The 23,645-nt window shown below is 42.6% G+C and overlaps 1 protein-coding gene across 4 annotated transcripts in view; it reads left to right on the forward strand.

The window, feature by feature from the left end:
• Positions 1 to 23,645, forward strand: part of EML5 (EMAP like 5) — a 303,194-nt gene that overhangs the window by 32,191 nt on the left and 247,358 nt on the right. For all 4 annotated transcript variants that reach the window (XM_030558959.1, XM_030558960.1, XM_030558962.1 and 1 more), the window contains exon 2: positions 18,989 to 19,148. In XM_030558959.1, the coding sequence (XP_030414819.1) occupies positions 18,989 to 19,148 (160 nt within the window). The remainder of the gene's footprint in view (positions 1 to 18,988; positions 19,149 to 23,645) is intronic.

Consider the following 23,645-nt stretch of genomic DNA (forward strand, 5'->3'; position numbering starts at 1 on the left):
TACCTTGATAAAGTTTACAATCTAGATTGCTGTTTTGCTATTTTATTCCTTTTTGTAACCAGTTCGGATCTTCTATGCCAATACCACTTAATCTGTCTTTCTGTAGTTAATGAATCTGTTTTATATTTAATATAAACCAGTGTGTTTTGGGCTGAAGTATTTGGGGAATATATTAACAAGGACGGGTTTATATGGAATGCCATATTGCCATTGATGGAATGGCAAACTAATTAATGAGCTTGCCTTAATCAAGGAGGTCTTGATGCATAATTCTGGGTGTAAGGTTGGGTCTGGGGGAATTTGTGGGTGTCTCTCTGTATACTGTTCATGAGTGGCTGTGAAAGCCTCTCTGTAACTTTGTTGGGTGTGTCTCTGCACACTGATGTCTGAGTAAAAAGAGTCTTGAGGGCTGTACTGTTCACTAACATAGTAGTGTAGGAGATAGCCTGGGCAGGACTCTTAAAGGGGGCACAGTGATTGCACAGTCCAGATTGCATCCCAAGGCTGTCACACCTTCTCATGTACATGCATGAGAGTTTTCCTGTGTTCTCCCTCTCAATTATTTAACATCAAATACCTAATACAGAGTCTTGTGAAGTGTCAAGAACCACACAAATTCCAGCTGATAAAGCAGAACTTGAGAGGATGAATCTCTGAATTTGGGTGTGCAGTCCAAGCAGTAGATATTCTCCTTCCATCCAGGAAGGATGCTACATCAGGAGAGTTAGTACTGCATCTGGAAAATCTTCAGATGCTGGGGTTCATAAAACAATGTGGAAACTAAATCAACCTGTATAAACCTACCTGAAATTTTGGTTTTGATAGAGTTGTTAAAGAACTGAGAATACTTTTAGGGCTTGTTTAGACAAACCACTGTATGGTGTATATAAAAGTGTCATTTTGTTCTGATTTAGTTAAACTAGTTAAACTTTGTGTGTAGACAATGGCATCTAATAGATTATTACATCATTGTCTGACAATGTGACATAAGGGATGCCAGGATCACCAGAGCCATGTGTGGAGCAGAGTGCTGGATAGATCATGGAATGACTAGATCAATACTGAATGTATATATTATCCCCACACCCCCAAAATGCCCCAAAACAATCAAGACGTTCCCCTTCATCCTAACCATGCATCCTATTGAGGCAAGCTACTAAGTGCAGTAGAAACCAACCTTAGTGATAACCTTGTCTTATGGGAGGAATTTGGAGACACGGTACAAAAAACTGCAGTTGATGTCCTCGAACAGAAGAAAAGGGCTCACTGTGACTGGTTTGATGAAAATGATGAAGAAATCACAGTACTTTTGAAAGAAAAACAATGAGGCTTTCCAAAACTGCCAAAATGATGTTCAGTCCACCTCAGAGAGAAACAGATTCAAACACCTGCAAAGCAAGACACAAAGACAACTACGTTCAATACAAGATAAATAGTGGGAGAAGGCATCAGAAGACATTTGAATGTATGTGGAAACAAATGAAACAAAAGTTCCTTGACTCCTTGAAGCTAGTCTATTGATCTTCAGTGGTGGGCATAGGTTCACTCATAATGGCTGATAGCAGGACAGTCATCAAAGACAAACGTGGCATGGAACAGAGATGGACTGAACACTTCAGTCAACTACTGAACAGAGCATTCTCTATTGAAATAAATGTTATTAACCAGATATCTCAAAAGCCTATTCACCACCCTCACTTAAAAAAACAGAAAGGGCAATCAGTATGATGAGCTCAGGAAAGTCCTCAAGCAGAGATGGAATATCAGCAGAAATATATAAATCTGCTGGTCCAAAGATGCCATCACCACTCCAGAAGATCCTTACTGACCTCTGGGAGAAATGGCACAAGACTTCAAAGATGCCATAATTATTTTTTTATTTAAAAATAAAGGCAGCAAAGTGGTGTGTGATAACTGTAGTGGGATATCTCTCCTATCTGTGGCTAGAAAAATCTTTGCTTGTGTCCTTCTGAACCGACTGATTTCATCTGTCTCAGAAGTCAATCTACCTGAGGCTCAGTGTGGATTCAAATCTGGTTGTAGCGCCATAGACAAGATTTTTAGTATCAGGCAAATGCAAGAAAAAATTATCAAACAAAACATGTATCTGTTCAGTGTCTTCGTTGATCTGACAAAAGCATTTGATACAGTCAATAGAGAAGGATTATGGATGATCCTCAGCAAACTTGATTGCCCAGCAAAACTGGTAAAGGTCATTTGTTTATTCCATGAGGAGTTGCAAACTCAGGTACTTTTTAATGGAGATCACACTGACTCCTTTCCTATTTCAAATGGAGTCCTTGCCCATTTACTGTTCAACCTCTTCTTCATCCAAGTTCTCAACCATACTACAAACGGGCTCAACAGAGGCATATACATCAGATACAGACATGACAGCTCAGTCTTCAATCGTATAAGGCTTAAAGCAAAAACAAAAGTAACAGAACTACTACTAAGAGAAGCACTCTGTGGGTGATTGTGCCCTCCTAGCACACACACAGGGAGATCTCCAGTGCATCGTAGATTGCTTTGCTGAAGCATCAAAATGGAGAAATTGCTGAAGCATTAGACTGGAGAAAACTGTGGTGTTGCATCAGTCATCTTCCCCACTCCATGCCATATCCATTAGTGGAACCCAACTAAAACAAGCTGACAGTTTTACCTATCTTGGCAGCAACATCTCTAATGATGGATCTCTTGACAAAGAGACCACAAATAGGATACGGAAAGCTTCTCAGTCACTAGGAAAGCTATGTAACAAAGTCTTGAAATCCCACAACATAACCCTCTCAACAAAAATAAAACCCTACAATGCTTTTGTGCTCACATCTCTCCTCTACAGCTATGAGACCTGGACACCATACAAATGGAATATCAAACAGCTAGAGGTCTCCCATATGCAGCCTCCCATATACAGCAATTAAGGGGATCCACTGGCAAGACAAAATTACCATGTAGGAGGTTCTCCAAAATTCAAATGCCACAAGCATTGAGGCCATGCTGATAAAGCTCAATTACGCTGTGTTGGACACATCATTAGGATGCCTGAACATTGATTCTCCAGAAAAAAATTTCTATGGAGAATTGGCACGTGGACATCAGAATCAAGGCCGCCCCAGAAAGTGCTTCAAGGACAAGCATCAAGAACTGCATACACTTTGCAATAAAACTGGATGATCTTGAGAAGACTGTGCCAAATAGATCAGCATGTTGATACACAAACACTCAGAGATTTTCAAGACTTTGAAGAGGATAGAAATAATCAACTGTTAGCTGCAAGGGAAAAGCGTCATACCACTGTGATAGCTACCAAGATGCTTACCAATGACTTTGTCTACCCGATCTGTTCACGAGCATGCACGTCATGCTTTGGACTTCAGAGTCACCCCAGAATCCATAAAAAGAGAGAGCATGAAAATGTCATAATTGAATCGACGGACTATGCAAAGGACGCTCTTACATAGGTGTAAAGCTTGCCCTCAAGGTTTAAAATGATGTAAGAGTGTTCAGACACCAAGTTTAACTGGTTTAACTAAATTGGTGCAACACTGCACCTTTAACTAAAGAAGTGTACATGTGCATAGACCAGGCTTTTCAGTAAAAGTGTTACTTTGGGTGCATCCAAAACTTTGCCAAATAAAGACAGTTTAACATCTCACTATCTCATCCCTAAATTGCTCAAAGCATTTGTTGAGTGTTGTCCTTCTGTTAAAGCTGTCTTTGCTAGCTGGTATCTAAAACAGGTTCTGGTGCATTTAATCAAGCAGTCTTTTAAACTTTTTGCTACCTGGTTATTTCCTCCCTCTGAAATTACTTTTCTTCACACACACTTGCAACAGTTTGCTTAAACTGGGTTAGTTATACCAAAGCAAACTTCTATGTGCACACACTTATATTGGTTTAAAACTGATTATATTAATTTTGCTTGCCTTTATATCAGTGGTTCTCAAACTGGGGGTGGGGACCCCTCAGGGAGTCTCGAGATTATTACATGGGGGCTTGTGAGATGTCAGCCTCCACCCCAAGTCCAGTTCCGCCTCCAGCAATTATAATAGTGCTAAATATAAAAAAAAGTGTTTTTAATTTATATGGGGGGGTCACACTCAGAGGCTTGCTGTGTGAAAGGGGTCACCAATACAAAATTTTAGTGCCACAGCTTTATATATTTAAAATTGCAGGGCTAACCAAAAGTGTAATTATAAACCAATTTTACTAAAATCAGTGCAACTGTATAGTCTGTGTGACAGAGCGTATAGGGCCCACATGGATGAGGAAGGGGCCAGAAAAGCCCTGGAGGTAGGGCTAGGCTCAACCCTACTGCCCTGTCAATCATGCATGATAGGGAGGAGACTTTTAAAAGGGAGGAAACTTTGGTCAGCAGGGTGTAAGATTGCCTTAACCAGCAGACTGCAGGAGTGACTCAGTGCTGTGGAGGAAACTCCTAGGCAGGAGCCCTTCACTCTGACCATGAGGAGAGTACTGTGGACTCCTAAGGTAAGACAGACAAGCTGAGTGGTCTCAGATACCCAGCCTGAGGAAATTTTCCCAAGTCCATTATGTTAGGACTGGATTGTTGGCAGCACTGTAGAGTCACCACTGCTGGGATCTGAGGGAGGGAGTATCCCTGGAGGCATTGGGAGGGTGAGACTTTCATTTTGATTTCTCATCTGGAGAGAGTTAAAGAGGCCTACATAGTGCAGAGCCCCCATTGCAAATAATAGGGAAGTTGGGGCTGGTGTTGCGACCACCCACATTACATGACTGGGTGTGGTCAGGTTTCCTTACCCCCTGAGTGAGGAAACACCAAGGATTCTGTTACAGTTGAACATTCTTAACTTGATTTAAACCTGGCTGATGTCAGTTTAGCTGGCTCATACTGTTCTCTAATACTTCAAAACATCTTTCTACCCTTCTTATAAGGTTCTAAAATAGTAGACATGACAGATTAAAATACTGTTGACCAGGAGCAAGCAAAATTGATAGAAGCCACATTTAAATTGATTTAGGAGTCCTCCCATGCAAGTTGTACCAATTTAAAGTATCTTGGTTTAAAATCACACTTTTAGTTAAATAGGTGCAACTTTGTGCATAGACCAGGCCAAAGTTGCCTTTGTTTATTTATGTATTGTATTGAATTTTGTTTAAAAAAATAAGGGAGAAAATAACGTAAAGGAATGCGACAGGTATGAAAGGAAAAGGAAGGAGGGAGGGCAGGGAGGGGAAAGAAGAGTGACATCTGCTCAAAATTAATCAAAGATTTCTAAAAAGTCAGACCAAACCTTTTCAAATTTGTCTGAGCTCCCTCTTCTCTGAAATGTTATCTGCTCTTTAGCTGCCAGGTCAGCCAAGCTACTGTGCCGAGTTTCTGTCCTTGGAGCAGTCTCCTCTTCCATCAAACATACGAATCATTTGTCTACAAGCACTGCTCTTAACAACAGAGCTTTCCGTGAGTTGGAGAGTTTCCAAGATGATGGGATATATCCCAAAACACAGTTCTGGGAAGTAATTTTTAAGGAGGAATCTATTATCATATTAATCTTCCTACCTACTTCTGGACAACAGGATTGTAATTTAGGACAGTCCCAAATTATGTGAGCCGGTATGGTTCTGGGGTACCCACATCTCCAGCAGCAGTCTCTTTGGCAAGGCCCATGCACTATAACTGATGCAGGGACCAGTATGAACAAAAATAATTCTTTCTGCTGGATTAGCTGTAACTGAAAATCAAAAGTAGAGGTTTTTAATGTTTTGCAAAGTACTTCCCCGCATATCTTTTGTTCCAGGTGTGGCACAGGAAATCTAAATTCTTCAAGTGCTTGTTCATGTCATTTCCAGTCAGGTGTATGGATACTGCTAAGGAAAAATCTTTTCTGGCTGCTAAAAGAACAGGAGTACTTGTGGCACCTTAGAGACTAACAAATTTATTTCCGCATAAGCTTTCGTGGGCTACAGTTCACTTCTTCGGATGCATAGAATGGAACACACAGACAGGAGATATTTATATGCATCCGAAGAAGTGAGCTGTAGCCCACGAAAGCTTATGCTGAAATAAATTTGTTAGTCTCTAAGGTGCCACAAGTACTCCTGTTCTTTTTGCGGATACAGGCTAACACAGCTGCTACTCTGAAACCTTTCTGACTGCTTTGCATGCAGGGCCAGCTTTAGGCCGATTCTCCCGAATTGGGCCCTGCGCCCTAAAGAAGAGCGCCTTTTTAATTTTTACTCACCCGGCGGCACTCCTGGTCTTCAGTGGCTTTTCGGCGGCGGGTCCTTCAGTGCTGCGGAAGACTCGGAGCAAAGACCCGGAGCGCTACCGGGTGAGTCATCCCTGTTGGGGCCCCGTCGAAACTATTTGAATTGGGTCCCGCACTTCCTAAAGCTGGCCCTGTATGCATACAACACAGGCACACATAATTGGAATGGACATGAACAACACATCTTGAAGAACAACAGTTACTAGAAGGTAACCATTTTTAGGGTCATTTGGGCCAGGAAGTTGTAACAGGCTACAGCTGGTTGGGTGAATCTGTAGGACTCTTCCCACTTCAACAACAATTCTAGAGTCTGTGGTGCTCCCAGAACCTCAGGACCAAGTACGTCCTTCAAGAGATGCTTAAGCTGAAGGTAACACCATGCAACTGGACCATATGGGTTGTATTGTTGAAGTGCTTTGAATGCCAAAAACTCTAAATTTGCCTTTTAATAGCTATCACTTCTGAAAAGGATTAGGGACTGTATTTCAAAAGAATTTTCTTCAGTTTCTCCCAAGTTGTACTCAGTACTATTTTAGAATTTTCATCAGCAGTCTTTCTTTATTTCACCCAGGACATCACACTACCCTTAATTTTGTCCAAAAATTAATCATTCTAAAGAGAGAAGGTGATATAGCTTAGATCTTAGTACAGCATTCAAACCTACTAAGACAGAACAGTCCACTAGGAAATCTGATACCTTGTTCACCTTACATGCTGGCAAAAACTAAGATCTGGAAATCCTGGAACACAACCAACTCTTCCCTGGGTCATGTTTTCTATTTTAGAAGCTTATAAGAAGGATTGGAAGATGCTTTCAGGTATCTCAACATGCTTAGCAAGATCTGTCGCCACATCCTGGGTAGACAGAACTAGGCTCTTTTATAGGAGACATACAGAGCAGCCACCTGTCAAGCTCAACCTACTTTTATCAAATAATGCAAAGTAGATATGATATCGTCATCAGATGTTGCCTTTGGTTAGTGTTCTATTCTCACTTAATGTATATCCTCATTTATTCTGCTTTCCCTCCCTCTTTTTCTGGCTGGACTGATTCCCTAAAGTTATGCTTTCCAGACTAAAGGATTTCACAGCCCTTGTATCACTTTTGGTGTTTGTAAACCCTTTCTAAATAAGGTAGGATATGGAAGGGCTGTGAAAGGGACTTGGGAACTAATCAGAACATAATTTTCAAGTGGCTGTTTTTTTCTTCCAATTACAAGCAGTTTATTATTCTGCTTTTTTCTTTAAGTTGCATACATTTACTTTAGAATGGATTTCTAAAAGAGCTGGCTGTGCCATTACCAATGCTCTGAATAACCATGGGAAAGATACAGCATTGCGTAGTCTCCTTAGGGATCCTGGTTCTTGGTGTAAGGGGACTGTTGTCCCCTTACTAAAACTCAGTGGGGGTGTTTTGGTTGGCTAGCTCCCAGTTCTAAAAGAAAGGGGAAGGGTCAATGGGAAATCAGGCCCCTGAGATTGACAGTCCCCAGGAACAATGGGAAGAGGCCAATGCTCCAAGTCAGCCTGATTGACAGGGTGGGCAGGCTAATCAGGGAGTCAGGAGGCCAGAGGGGTCCTGTCCCCTCTGTGAGCGGGAATTGCCTGAGTCAGAGTGAGACCGAGCTAAGAAGAAAGCAGAGGTGCAAGCTGAGCTGGGGAGGAGAGCTGAGCCGGATCCAGAGGGGGACAGAAAAGCAGCTCAGGAAGCAGGTCAGTGCTGGTAGCAGAGTCTCAGAAACAGCCCACAGAGCAGACCTGTCCTGGGAGGAGAGCTGCAGCAACCAGATCCAGAGGGGCCAGAGAAGCAGCGCAGGGAGCTGGAGTCAGAGGAGCAGCAGCAGCTGTGCTGAGGCAGAGTGGAGCTGGAGCTGAGACAGAGTGAAGCTGGGTGCAGTGAACAGCTGGGCGGAGGGCCCAGCGCAGGAGGGACTCTCCCAGCGAACGCTCCTTGCAGGCCAGTCTTGGAGGGGGATCATAACCCTGATGGAGCAGGTGTGCCATTGGGAAGAAGGGTCCTGCCACCTAGAGCCTGAGAGTGTGTGGCCCCTGCCAGAGCAAGTGTCCAACCCGCAGCACCCCTGCAGCACAGCCAGGGCCTGAGAAGAAGGCCTGGGACTTCTGAGGAATAGACGGAACTTCCCTTACATTCCAGAAACGCTGGTTGTGATGTCCCCATGCCACAGAGGAGTGTGACATGTTTTCCTTTAACCTTTCCCATTTTTTCCTTATTTTTTAAAATGTTTTATAAATTGTATTTGCTTTGAACTGTATGTAATGATCAGTGGGTCAAGGAAGCATCCAGTGCAGAGGGAGCACCCTGGAGTGGAGACACCCTAGCCCCTGTCCTAAGTGATCACCAAAAGATTGGGGGTCGAGCCCCCCAGGAATCCTCAGCCCAGTCTTGTTGGGGTTATGAGGACTCTGCCACACTGGAGAGGTCAGGCAGGGCTCTGGGTAAAGGAAGTGGGAGCGAGGACTCAGATCCTTTCACTAGCCCACTTCACTGGAGTAGTGTATAAGCCAGAAAAGTTCCCCACAATAGCAGGACCATTCGCCCGCTTACATTGGGTTTGTGAGAAACAGATGCATCCCCAAGATAAGCCACTTAGAAAATATTCCTCTTCAGAGTCTGTGCATTTCCGGTAAACAAACTGATTGGTGTGGCAAAAAAAATATTCAGCTTCTCCTACTATCCTCTTTGGTGGGGGAAGGGAGGGTGTGCCCAAATGACAAGTGAGAAAAAGTGGTGGATCCCCAACCAAAGAAAAGGGGGAAAGGTGACAAATGTGTATAAAAACTTAATACAAAAGTGTATGCTTAAGTACACAAAAATAATTCTGATGTTTGAGTTATACTTTTAATTAGAAGATACCTAAGGTGGTGGTATCTTCCACAACTGCGTTCTTCTCTGCATTTTTAATGTCCTAGTTTTGTGAAGCTCAGTCACATGAATACATTGTTGGATTTTCATCTGATATTTGGTTGCTAAGGAAACCTCTTCTTTAAAACAGTATCTGTGTCTTCAGCTTCGCTATTTTTCCATGTCTGCTTGAAATTCAATATTGAGGACAAAACTGAAAAAGAAAACACAACAAATGCTAATTCTTTTTCCCTTTTATAATGTGGGAGTGAAGCTTCAAAGCTGTCAATTATACACTAACCTGCCTAAAGATCGCTTTCTACCCTCAGCCTAATTACAGTTTTGGGATCTCAGTCACATTATGCTTGTCTCTAGTCTCATCCCACATTTAAACAAACATAGTAAGCACTGCTTTCATGTTGCTGTCAAGAAACCAGGCATGAACAACTAACAGTATTTGTCTAACACATATATTGTGAATCCCATCATTGTGTACAAAATAATGGAAAACACACAGACAGGGCTGGATTAACTCTCCTGTGGGCCTTGGGCTATTAGATTTTATGGGGCCCCTGTACACAAGTCTTTTTCCTGGGAGGGGTTTGGTGCAGGAGGGGGCTGGGGATTGGGGTGCGGGGTCTGGGAGGGCATTTGAGTGCAGGAGGGGGATTCTGATCTGGGGCAGGGGGTTGAAATGGAGGATGGGGTGTGAAGTGCAGGCTCTGGCCGGGAGGTACTTACCACAGGTAGCTCCTGGCTGGCGGCGCAGCAGGATTCAGCCAGAAAGGCTGCCTTTCTGCCAAAGCCCCACGCTGCTCCCTGAAGCCGCTGGCTTCTAGCACATCTCTGCAGCCCCCTGGGGGGAAGGGGACAGTGTGTCTCCTTGCGCTGCCTGCAAACGCTGCCCCCGTAGCTTGTGTTGGCTGGTTTCCGACCAATGGGAGTTATGAGGACAGTGCTAGGAGTGGGGACAGCACATGGAGTCACCTCTCCCCCCTCGCTAGGGCCCGCAGAGATGTGTGGTGTGGTGCCATCTGCTGTTATGTTGGATAAAAACAGGGCCTGGAGAGGCTGACTGAATCACTGGCAAAGCAGTGTGAGAGAGGCCTGCCCAGCTGGGGGGTTAGGGGCACAGTGGTTCCCATGGCTCCCAGACTGCACCCCAGGGGTGACAACCGATCGCAGACAGAATGCAATTTTCCCTTCAGAGTCCAGTGTCCCTCCGCTGAACAGGAAAATCCCTGAAAGCATTTGAGAGGATGGCTCCAGTGGACAAAATATAGGCAAAATTTCAGCAGCCCTGTCTTGGTGGAGTTACCTCAACTGTCCTCCCCTGAGCAGAAAAGGAAACTGGTAAACTTGGAAAATCTGGTTATATCAGCAAACTGCTCCTTCCCTCTTCTCTGTGTGAAGAAATTGATGCAAGAGAGACCATGAGGCAGATGTAAGATAATTCCTAAGTCCATAGAGCCCACACCTAACAGTCACTGCACCTACTTGCAGAGATCAGTCATGTTGTTCCTCTCTGCCTCCCCTGGGGTGGTGGATAGGGAATTTTGAACAAAGGGCAAACACCATGGATTCTAGCCCAATCCTGTCACCACTGCTGCCACCTCTATACAAGCATACTAGGGACTTCCGACTGCTGGATTCAGGGAAATACAGACCCATTTGATATGTGGACCGCATGAAGAAGAGAGGGACAGTCCTGGGCAAGCTGATTCCAGGGAACCAGTCTTCTAAGAAGTCCTTTCTCTAACTTCAAGCCACTCCTTCAGCTATCCAGAAGCAGACCCCCAGAATAGGAGGAAGAGGGGAGACAATAAGACCCACTCCTTGGAGGACAGGGGCAGTCCTAATCACCTGAAATATTTTGGAGTGATTCACCAAGCCTAAACTCACTCCTTACTGTGAAGCAGAAGTATCATAGTGTTAAATATTTATTATCTAATGTTCTGTGTTTGGGCAGTATTTCCATTTCACTTAATACATTGCCTATACTTTCTCCAGAGAAGAGAGATTTTTAAAATACTGGTTTTTGTGTTAATTTCCCTGTACCTGAGGCTTCTGTTTCTGTTGTGTTCACAAAAAATGCAGTGTATTACTTGCCTACAGTTATCCATGTATTAGTTATGATCAAGACATTTTTTATCACAAGCCTTCTCTGTATCTTTGCAAGCATTCCTTTACAGTAACAGTGAGGATAACGGGGCAGTTCCTTTACATTGTTTTTCTTGCTGCCATGAGAAGGTGTGTAGAGCATACAGCTCAAAGAAGTATTTAATCTTAGGTAACCTTGACTTTGTGAACTGTAGGCATACATCTAATTCTACTTCTGGTGCCACAAATTTGTCCAATGTAGAGATTTTTTATTTTTTTAGTGTTTTATCATGATACAAAATTTAAGAGCGTAAGAACATAAGAGTGGCCATACTGGGTGAGACCAAAGGTCCATCCAGCTCAGTATCCTGTCTACTGACAGTGGCCAATGCCAGGTGCCCCAGAGGGAGTGAACCTAACAGGTAATGATCAAGTGATCTCTCTCCTGCCATCCATCTCCACCCTCTGACAAATAGAGGCTAGAGACACCATTCCTTACCCATCCTGGCTAATAGCCATTAATGGACTTAACCTCCATGAATTTATCTAGTTCCCTTTTAAACCCTGTTACAGTCCTAGCCTTCACAGACTCCACAGGCAAGGAGTTCCACAGATTGACTGTGCGCTGTGTGAAGAACTTCCTTTTATTTGTTTTAAACCGGCTGCCCATCAATTTCATTTGGTGGCCCCTAGTTCTTATATTATGGGAACAAGTAAATAACTTTTCCTTATTCACTTTCTCCACACCACTCATGATTTTATATACCTCTATCATATCCTCCCTTAGTCTCCTCTTTTCCAAGCTGAAAAGTCCTAGCTTTTTTAATCTCTCGTCATATTTGACCCGTTCCAAACCCCTAATCATTTTAGTTGCCCTTCTCTGAACCTTTTCTAATGCCAGTATATCTTTTTTGAGATGAGGAGACCAAATCTGTATGCATTTATTCCTACCCTTTGTTCCCTGTCTTTTAACCAGTTCTTAATCCATGAAAGGATCTTCCCTCTTATCCCATGAGAACTTAATTTACATAGGAGTCTTTGGTGAGGGACCTTGTCAAAGACTGCTGGAAATCTAAGTACACTATGTCCACTGGATCCCCCTTGTCCACATGTTTGTTGATGCCTTCAAAGAAGTCTAATAGGTTAGTAAGACATGATTTCCCTTTATAGAAACCATGTTGACTTTTGCCCAACAATTTATGTTCTTCTGTGTGTCTGACAATTTGATTCTTTACTATTGTTTCAGCTAATTTGCCCGGTACTGACATTAGACTTACTGGTCTGTAATTGCAGGGATCACCTTTAGAGCCCTTTTAAAATATTGATATTACATTAGCTATCTTCCAGTCATTGGGTACAGAAGCTGATTTAAAGGACAGGTTACAAACCGTAGTTAACAGTTCCACAATTTCACGTTTGAGTTTTTTCAGAACTCTTGGGTGAATGCCATCTGGTCCCGATGACTTGTTACTGTTAAGTTTATCAATTACACCTTTACCCTGATATAACGCAGTCCTCGGGAGCCAAAAAATATTACTGGTGAAACCGTGCTATATTGGGGTAGCAGCGGGGAAGCAGCGGCAGGGCTCCGATGGTGATTTAAAGTGCCCAGGGCTCCCCATAGCAGCCAGAGCTCCGAGCCCCTTCAAGCACTGCCTGAGCCCCGGTGCCAGAGCCCCGGGGTACTGGCAGCAGGGCTCCAGCACTGATTTAAAGAGCCCTGGGCTCCGGCCACTGCGGGGAACCTCGGACCCTTTAAATCTCTTCCTGAGCCCTGCTGCTGGAGCCCTGAGGTAGCGGTGGAAGGGCTCCAGTGGTGATTTAAAGAGCCCCGGGCTCCAGGGATGATTTAAGACCCTGGGCTCCGGCTGCTATGGGGAGCCCCAGGCCCTTTAAATTTCCACCCGAGCCCCGCTATAGGATATAACGCAGTAAAGCAGCCCTGCCCCCCAAAGTGCTGCTTTACCGTGTAATATCGGGGTAGAGGTGTAATTCTAAAACTCCTCTAGTGACACTTCAATTTGTGACAGTTCCTCAGATTTGTCATCTACAAAGGACAGCCCAGGTTTGGGAATCTCACTAACATCCTCAGCCGTGGAGCCTGAAGCAAAGAATCCATTTAGTTTCTCCGCAATGACTTTATTGTCTTTAAGTGCTCCTTTTGTATCTCAATCGTCCAGGGGTCCCACTGGTGGTTTAACAGGCTTCCTGCTTCTGATGTACTTAAAAAACATTTCTGTACCAATGAGCATTTCCATGATAGGCAGAAGAGAGATATTCTGTACTTGTCCTTTCCAGTGTTTTCTTCATTCATTTTATGTAAGTGTAATTTTGTTGTTGTTAGGGTAGATCATCCGGATGGTTATTTGCTGCTGTTACTGAGAGTGAACATAACACATAGCTGTACTGAAGCAAATTATACTTTTCCTGAGTCAATACATATATTCTGTGGTTATATGAGTGCTTATACAAACTACTATGGAGGCTAGGTTGATTAAAATATCTACCTAGTAGTTTCACTCAGTATGCCTCTACTATGTAAGCTTCTGCAATGCATAAATCTATTATTATTTTATTTTTATTTTACAATGAATTAGGATCTAGCTTTTGCATTCTAGTTAATTACATATACTCTGTATGCCTGTAGGAATTTGTATTTTTGACTACGGCCAAGCACTGCTTGACTCTATGGTAAAAAGTGATAGGAAAAAAATACACATTTACCATGTTCTGCAATCTTATTGTTTTTTTCCCCGAAGTTTGCTAAGCTTATTTTTATGCTTCTGTACAAAAGTAACTTTTAGAAATAAAACATTTTAAGACATTAGTTTGGTTTCTATTTTTGTTTCTGTATCTATTGAGGGTTTTTCCTTAATCCACAAAAGTACAGGATAAGCTTAATATATTTTTGTCATTAATGGTAAAGCTCATGGATATTGCATGGATAAAGGTTTTTTTATTCTGCTAATTATGTCTTTGGGTGCTGCTAATTTCTCATCTATGACTATTAGAACTGGTGCAATCATAATATAGGACAGACTTGGCTTCAAGAATGCACCATTGAGCCAAGCCGGTGTGATTTTAAGACTGGTATTGACATTTACATGACCAGGTCACAGAAAGAGGGGGTTTAAAAAAATTCAGTCATCTTAATAATGGCAGTAATGTTTTAGTCTTATAAGCCAGTCTTTATTATATCAATATGCATTTTTATTCCACAGCTTATGGCTAAAGTATATCAGTTATTGTCTTAAGATGTTTTAGAAAAACATCTGAAAAAAGCAGTGTTATTTTAATAGATACTGCTGCAAAATACTACCTAATAATAGTCACTTCATAGCATTCTGCTGATTTTTCAAAAAAGCTAAAATTTCCAAGATCAAATGCCCTTATTACGCAATAATTTTAAAATTGGGTCAATGTAAATGTTGAAATTTGGTGCTGAAATAATGAGATTTATAAACTGCAACTAAAATCTTGTGGACTGATAATGACAAAGTCAAATAATCTTTTCTTGAAAGTATTTTAACATTACTCTATCAGGCATGATGGTATGATAATGTTTGTTGTTGTGTTTTTTTGGTGGGAAACACAGATTTGGGAGCAGCTTCAAAAATGTATGCCATAGCCTGTGAAGGCCTTCATAATTGAATTGATAAACCTGGTTGCCACAAAATGACACCATTCTTAGGCATCTCCTACTAGATGTACACTCTTAACACGGATATAGATTATTTGCTATTTTAATGTTCTGGAAAAATGATCACATTATAAAAATCTCATATTTTACATATACTCAAAATAAATCAAATGAAAAAGGATGTATTTGAAAACATCCTCGCCTAAGTCACCAATTTTTGCTTCTTGAACTTTATAGAGTCTTTGAAATTGTGAAACATATTTTCTGATTTTAAGCATTATGCACATATCCTGATAACACTTCTTATAAGTCATACAACTTGACTTTAAGTTGTTTGTTTAATGTACATGTTTTAGCTAAATCACTGAACTTGTGGTTTAAATATTATTATGATTAAATAGTTTAATTCTTACATCACCAGATTACTGTATGCGCATCTACGTACATCTGGCTAAGTATAGCAAAACATAATTCAAGATAAACTTCAAGACGTGAATATTTTAAAATAGTGTACCTTGGCCAAAATTTTTAAATATGGTTACCAAATACTAAGCTCCTAAGTCCATTTTTAGACACCTAAATAAAGTAGCCTATTTTTCAGAGATATTGAGCACCTGAAGTTCCTACTGAGGTCAAAGTTCCGTGGTGTGGAAGTCAGTGGCAGCTGGAAGTACTCAGTACTTTCAAAATCAAGTCTTCATATTTGGGCACATAAATAAGAGTTTTAAGAGCCTAACTGTAGGCACCTAGGTTTCAAAAAGTTATATCCATACCATACTACTAAGGTTGTTTAAATATATTAGCGTTGCTGTAGTATATTCAGCAGAGCAGACTTTAACTACATTCCTTCCTCCCCCATAAAGAGGAGGCATGCGTGTGAGCTCATCTGATCATCTTGAACTCTGGGAAGAAGGGAATAAAAATCCCTGACAAGAAGAACTGTATCTCTATGATGCTTGGACTATGGGACGTCAAGATTTCTAAGCATAAGCAAGGGATCACCAGCTGCTTAGCCTGGGTTAGCCCTAAAGGATGTATACAGTCAGGGGAGGCTCTAGCCATTTCACCGCCCCAAGCATGGTGGCACGCCGTGTGGGGCACTCTGCCAGTCGCCGGTTCCGCGGCTCCGGTGGATCTCCCACAGATGTGCCTGTGGAGGGTCCACTGGTCCCTCGGCTCCGGTGGACCTCCCGCAGGTGTGCCTGCGGATGCTCCACCAAAGCCGCGGGACCAGCGGACCCTCCGCAGGGATGCCTGCGGGAGGTCCACCGGAGCTGCAGGACCAGCGGACCCTCCTCAGGCACGTCTGCGGGAGGTCCACCAGAGCCACCTGCCACTCTCCCGGCGACCGGTAGAGCTCCCCCTGCGGCATGACACCCCAAGCACGTGCTTGGTTTGCTGGGGCCTGGAGCCACCCCTGTATACAGTTTGCTTATTGCAACAGTTTCTATCACCTTTTGGAACCCAAGACAGTAACTTATTTGTGTGTGTGTGTGTGTGTAACTTCTTTAATCTTGTAAATAACTCATTTCTTTTTCTTAGTTAATAAAACATTAGTTTGTTTATTATAAAATTGGCCACAAGGATTGTCTTTGGTATAAGATCTAAAGGGCAATTGACCTAGGGTAAGTGACTGGTCCTTTGGGATTGAGAGTTGTCCCTGACCTGAGTATTATTGTGATTTTTTTTTTGTGTAAGGGACCATCTATTACAAAGGCAAGCTTGCCTAGATGGCAAGAGAGACCGGAGTACCCAAGGGAACTGTCTCTGACTCCATGTTTAGGCTGTTATAGTGCCTGAGGAGTTTACACTTGATATTTGGTTGGTGAAAGCTAAGTATAGAACTCACAAGCAATTTAGGGTTTGTGCCCTGCTTCTCAATAGTCTGCCCTCAGGTTGGTACTCATGCTCTTAAGCCACTGCAGACAGATTGACGCCTGGATCTAGGTCAACTCCTAGGAATAGAATTTATTATCATCACACACTGCCTTGCTCCTCTTTACTGTAAGTAGTCTTCGGAAGATAAATTTACAGAATAGATGTTGGTTAAGGCTTTCATTTCCATTCTCCAGGAGATTTATCTAGGGAGGGGAAGAAAGTCCAGTATAGAGAAGTGGTGTCCAATCTTTTTACACCCAAGATCACTTCTTGAATTTAATGGCAACCCAGGATCTACCCTTCCTCTTCCCCGAGGCCCTGCCCTGCTCATTCCATCCCCACTCCTCTCCGTTGCTTACTCTTTCCCACCCTCACTCACTTTCACCAGGCTGGGGTCGGGGGTTGGGGTTCAAGAAGGGATACGGGCTCTGGGCTGGGGCCAAAGGGGTTGCAGTGTAGGAGGGGGCTCTGGGATGAGTCTGGGGCAAGGGATTGGAATGCAGGAGGGGGTGAGGGGTGCAAGCTCTGGGAGGGAGTTTGCATGCAGGAGGGGGCTCCTGGCTGGGGCAGAGGGTTGGGGTGCAGAAGGAGGTACAGGGTGCTGGCTCTGGATGGGGGCTCAGGGCTGGGGCAGAGTGGGGTGCTGGAGGGAGTGTGGGGTGCTGGCTTTGAGAGGGAGGTAGGGCTGGGGTGTAGTAGGGGGCTCGGGGTACAGGAGGCGGTATGGGTGCTGGCTCTAGGAGGGGGCTTAGAGCTGGGGTGCAGTAGGGGGCTCGAAGTGCAGGAGGAGGTATGGGGTGCTGGCTTTGGGAGGGGGTTGGGGTGCAGCCTCCCGCCATGCAGCATTTACCTTCAGTGGCTCCCGGTCATCAGCGCAGCAAGGCTAAGGCAGGCTCCCTGCCTGCCTGCCTGCCCCATGCACCTCCCAGAAGGGACCAACATGCCCCTGTGGCCTCTGGGGGGGGCATGTGGCTCTGTGAGCTGCTTCTGCCTACAAGCACGGACCCCGCAGCTCCCATTGGCCACATCTCCCCATTCCTGGCCAATGGGAGCTGCGGGGGCGGACCCCTGACCCCCACCCCCAGGGCCGCGCTAGCTGCTTTCGGGAGAAGCATGGGGCCAGGGCAGGCACCTGCCTTAGCGGCAGCCATTCTACTCTCCTGGAGATCGCGATTGACTAGGAGATCCTCTAGGATTGACCAGTCGTCGCAGTCAACCGGTTGGTGACCATTGGCATAGAGTCAACTTTCAAATGGTTACCTTCCTGGGTCAAGTAGAGCATTTCACAAATCCCTCTGTTTTGCTGTATCCGTTTAGTACAGAAAGATTGGATTTCTCTAGGTATACATCCCTCTTACCCATCTTCCTTTGATATGGTATAAACTGGAAGATTTCAGGTCCTCTGTTATACCTCATTTACATGTTCACCATGTCATGGGTTAAATTGCCATTTCTGGAGCCTAATCCTGGCAAGGAACACTAGATAAGTGCTTTGGCATTCCAAGGATATGAGATTTTTTGGGATTCTTGCTGCTGATTTTTTCCTGGCAATGTGTTCAGAAAAGTGTTAAAAGAAACACATTGTTTCGGTGAGGGTCTAGTGCACAAAAAAGTGTCCTGTGAGAGTCTGAATCTCAGGAAGTCTTTGATCAAACAAGCACAGATTTTCCCTGCATCTGTTACTCTTGGCCTTTCATGTGGCATACCAGTTTTCAAAGCAATTTGCCTAAGCATGTGGATTCTAGAACACTTTGAAAAATCAACTTGACATAAGCTCTGCTACAACCTTAACTATGGGCAAGCATTTGTTATTTTATTATATTTTAAGTCAGCTGTCCTTAATTAAAAATTATGTTTTGTGTTGGTGTCCTTTTAAATAGGAGGAAATGGGAAATAACAATTAAGCAGAAGAATTTGGTAAAGCATGCATGTTGCAGAACAGAAGATTAGTGAATGTGATAGGTTATAAAATAAGTTTCACATTGAAAAAGGCCTCATGTAAGATGTAAGTTCGGTTGTTAGAACTGTGTGAAAGAAAGTTGTATGGCTACCCTGAAAATTGTCTTACAGGATGATACTGTGATGTGTTGTTGTGTCAATGGGAAAACTTGTAATAAAAGTTGACTTTTGTTTAAGGAATTTAACTAACATTTGATTAACAAGCTAAATAATGTACAACCTAAAGCTAAATAATGTACAAGTTCCTTGAACAAATGTTCTAATGTTTGAAATTATTTTTCCTTTTTTTGGCAGCCTTGCTTTGCATCCTGAACAAGTGTTGGTGGCAACAGGTCAGGTTGGAAAAGAACCATATATCTGTGTTTGGGACTCATACACTGTGCAGACTATATCGATACTGAAAGATGTTCACACACATGGTATAGCTTGCTTGGCATTTGACTTAGATGGGCAGGTATGTAGTCAGTATTCTATTTTCAAAATCTGTTTTTAAAAGATAAACTGTCTGAATCTGTTTGAAAAAAGGTCCTCCGATACAACTTTCTTTCAGGGGATGAATTGAATCAAAGGTTTTATTTGTCCAATTCCAATTTCAGGAGAGCGATGTTAGTATTTACAGACACTTTTCTTGCCAAACTTAAAAATTTGCAGCTTCAGAAGAGATGTGAATGAAGAGATGAGCGGAGCTTGCTGCACTGTAATAGGGAGATCATTCCAGGTATAGGAGAGAGCAAGAAAGAAGACACATATGATGGCAGGCTCGTCCCCAGCTAACAAAATGTTAACCATCTTGAAAAGAGGATTTAAAAAAAAACACAGCTGTAGGGCCAAATTATATGATTATGGAACTGGCCTTTATTGGAATCAGTGTGGAGCCACTGCTATAGCGGAGCTTTAGGAGGCAATGTTCCCAGAGTAGCATATTGCTTCCTTGAATGTCTCAGCACCCTGCAGACTTGCTCCTCTAAGCTAGATGGCTCTGCTGGTTGATTTGGGGCATATTTTAGTTTATTCTCTCTATTTTTGGGGTTTGCTAACACTTCAGTCTTCACTGAAATTGTGCCTGGCTTCTGCACAGAGTGGGGAGAAGGTTCCTTGTGCTACTCCACTTCCCCGTCCCATTCGCCCCTTCTTACAAACCAGTGCAGAGGCCAGGCACAATAATATGTCCTTAGGCTGTGTTCTTCCCTAGGTGACTTTAGTTCCTACTGTTAGCCAGGGAAACTAATTTCTGTTACCTACTAGCTCTACTACTTTCTCAGTTAGAAATGTAGTGGTGTAGAGACCAATTGTTCTCATTATCTGAGCAAGAATTAGGGTAAGAATACTCCCAAGTGTGAATTTCATTTTAAAAAACCTGGAAACCTAAGAGGGAAGGCGTAGAGATCATCAGTGTGATAGAGAATTTTTGGGTTTTAGATTTCTCACTATGGCTAAATTTTCAGGATGCATTGCTTGCAAGAACAACATTCTTTCACCTACAGTGAGCAAAGAAAACTATGGCTCTACCCCGCAGATGCTGTTCTACCATAAATCATTCTTGCCTTCATAACCTCTTAGCTCAACTGTCCTAGTCTAGGACTAAAGTTTATCTAAGATTGTCTGTTAAAGTCCGCTGGAAACTCCCTCTAGTCCAGACTATGGCTGCCTGTCTGGACTTGTTGCCATTTGACTGGTGTGTGAAATTCAAGGTACTGATTGCCATATTTAAAGCCCTAAATGGGTCTAAGCCCAGGCTACCTTAACACTGTGTCATCATCTCCAAACTACCATACATCTACACTCATCAGGGACATAAATAACCTTTTTGTATTTTGGGGTGAGGCTAGAATTAAAATAATAACGGTTGAATATCATTTCAATTAGTAGTTTTGCATCATAATGAAATTTCTTCACTTTTATTAAAATGAGATAAATGAACTTCAATTCCCAACTCAGTGTTTCCTTATTAATGCAGTTTCTACATTTTGGGGGGAAAGGGGAGGGGGCTATAGCTCCCTCAGTCCCCAGTTGTCTATGCCCTTGCTCATCCACTATGTTACAGCTTGCTGGCTCCAATGGTAAAGTTTATGGTAGAAGTTTCTTGATAGGAGAGCTGCACCTCTAAAATATGTTGTCTGTGGAAATACAGTTAAGCATGAACCTAGCCAGTTTTAGAAAGAACTTCAAGGCCTACCTCTTTATTCAGGTGTTCCATACTAATTAAATCCTGCTTTCCTAGCTCTCTGGTAAATCTGCAGGCAGCCAGGGAGCATGAAATTTGGTCTCTTTTTGAGATTTGACTCTCTACTTAAGTTTTGTATAACACCCAGATCTCAGGATGATGGATGATTTAAAAATTATTATAATAGTAATAGATTCAAAATACCTTTACTCCACTCATTCCTGAGAGGGATTGTTAATGCTGGAGGTAGGTCAATTCCTGTTTGGAACATTTTCAGCAGGAGTAGATTTTGAAAGATCTGAAAACTGGGAATTTATGGAGTTTTTTCAAATAGAGACCAGAGAGATCACTTCCATGTAGTTTCTTTGCTGTGGGCTGCGCACCTTGCAGCCAGTTTGGTGTTGGTGGTATTGTAGGTGGATTTCCCTGACAGGCAGACTTTTTAACTGACTATTATCATCTATGTGTGTCATAAAATGGAAACTAAATTTGCCTTAACTTGGTCCTATGAGTGTAAGCATTATCAGTTAAAGAGAGGAAAAATCTTGGTCCATAAGGCTCACAGGTCCTTCCTCTGTCAAAATTAAGCCATCACCATCCAAATGTAAAAACAAACAAATCCAAAACCAAAACACCCTACTACCCACTTCGTATTTGTGTGATCTTAGTCTGTCTTTAAGATTGTGTAATATCATTGTGGTCAGATCCTACACAGTAAAAATTATGCTCTCAATGTTTAAGAAATAATAAAGTTGAAATGCAAAGCTAAAATAAAGAGTGAGTTAAGCCCAGAAATATGCTTGTTTATTTCCACATATTAGGCTAAGAGAGGGCTGGAGAGCACAGAGAGATTTTTATTTTATTTTTTTCATCTCAGGAATAACTTTTTGGCATCTCCAGATTTGCAGTTCATCTTTTGTCTTGAGACTCCTTGGATATGCTTACTGAGTTCCTTCAGTGCTAGTTTTAGGCCCTCATGCTAAAGCAATCATGCAAGACAAAATCAGTTGCTGTTTTTGGAGGCAGCACAAATTATTTCATAACATAGTTTATGGGGAATGATATAGCTTAGTCTTCAAAATATAAATTAACCACCATTCTTGCACAGCTATGGATGCCTGTGAAGGTTTTTAGTGGTCAGCAGTGACTGAAAGTGCAGAACTGAATTGCGGCTCTTGTAATGGACAATCTGGAAACTGAATGTGCACATACATACAGTCCACTTTTCTCTCTATTCATTTCATGCAACCTCCTTATGTCTGAAACGTCTTCTCTCTGGATCTCTTAAGAATTTCAGAAAATAAAATAAAAAGTTTAATAGGTATAGAATATTAAAAATATTTTGGGGTATTGGCTGAACTGAAATTTAAAAACATTCTCAGCTTTAACTTAATTTTTTTTAAAGAAATATTTTGTTTAACAGTTTTTGAAGATGTAAGAATAAAGTGATGTGTTTATTCTTTACACTTCCTTGAAATTTTAAGATTAATACTTACGTAACTGTTTACAGGATCAGGGAGTATGTACTTTAAATTTAAACTAACTTCAGTGGGATTGCTCGCATACTTAATATTTAGCACCTGCATTTTTACAGAATTGTGTCTTAAGTACAGAGTAATATTTTGTTTTATTCACATTTGTATATTGAGGACATTTCAAGAACAATCTTCAAAGTATTAATTCAGAAATATCTGTTAATATCTATTAAGGTACTAGTTAATCTCAGGTTTATAAAAGTGTATTGTTCTTCTACTGACACAACCTCCATGGAAGTTTTTTGCTTACATGAAGACTAACACTGGGCCCTGTTGCTCTATTTTCCCCCCTCTTAAATATATACCGTAACTCCTCGCTTAACGTTGTAGTTATGTTCCTGAAAAATGTGACTTTAAGCGAAACAATGTTAAGTAAATCCAATTTCGCCATAAGAATTAATGTAAATGGGGTAGGTGGGGGTGAAGGGGTTAGGTTCCAGGGAAATGTTTTTCAACAGACAAAAGACTAGATTATATTGTGTATACAGTATATACTTATACACAGTATAAGTTTTAAACAAACAATTTAATACTGTACACAACAATGATGATTGTGAAGCTTGGTTGCGGTGGTGAAGTCAGAGGATGGGATATTTCCCAGGGAATGCCTTACTGGTAAATGATGAACTAGTACTTGGCTGAGCCCTCAAAGGTTAACACACTGTTGTTAATGTAGCTTCACACTCTTCAAGGCAGTACAAATGGAGGGAGGGGAGACAGCATGGCAGATAGTGACAGAGAGACTGTGTGTGTGTGTGTGAGAGAGAGAGAGAGAGAGAGAGAGAGAGGCACATTGCCCCTTTAGGTACTCTGACCCCACTCTAAGTACATTGCCATAAGTAGATCAGCAAGTTGAGACAACAGCTGCTGCCAGCAAGCTCCCTCTGTCCTGAGCCCTGTTGTGTCCCCCCTGCTCTATGGAGATGGGGTAAGCAGGGGCCAGGAGCAGGGGGGAGGCGGATACCCTGACATTAGCCCTCATCCTCCCAACCCCTCTTAAACAGCAGGCGGGAGGCTCCTGGGAGCAGCTCCAAGGCAGAGGGCAGGAGCAGCACATGGCAGTGGGAGGAGGGACAGCTGAACTCCCGGCAATTGATAACCTGCTGGGTGGCTGCTGCACAGGGAACTTAAGGGAGCGGGGAGCTGATAGGGGGGTTGCCAGTCCACCCTGGTTTCAAGCCCCCCACCAACTAGCTCCAACGGGCTGCTCTTTCTGCAAGCAGTGGACAAAGCAGGCAGCTGCCAAACAGTG

The sequence above is a fragment of the Gopherus evgoodei genome, chromosome 4 (assembly GCF_007399415.2).
Source record: "Gopherus evgoodei ecotype Sinaloan lineage chromosome 4, rGopEvg1_v1.p, whole genome shotgun sequence".
Classification (NCBI taxonomy): Eukaryota; Metazoa; Chordata; order Testudines; family Testudinidae; genus Gopherus; species Gopherus evgoodei.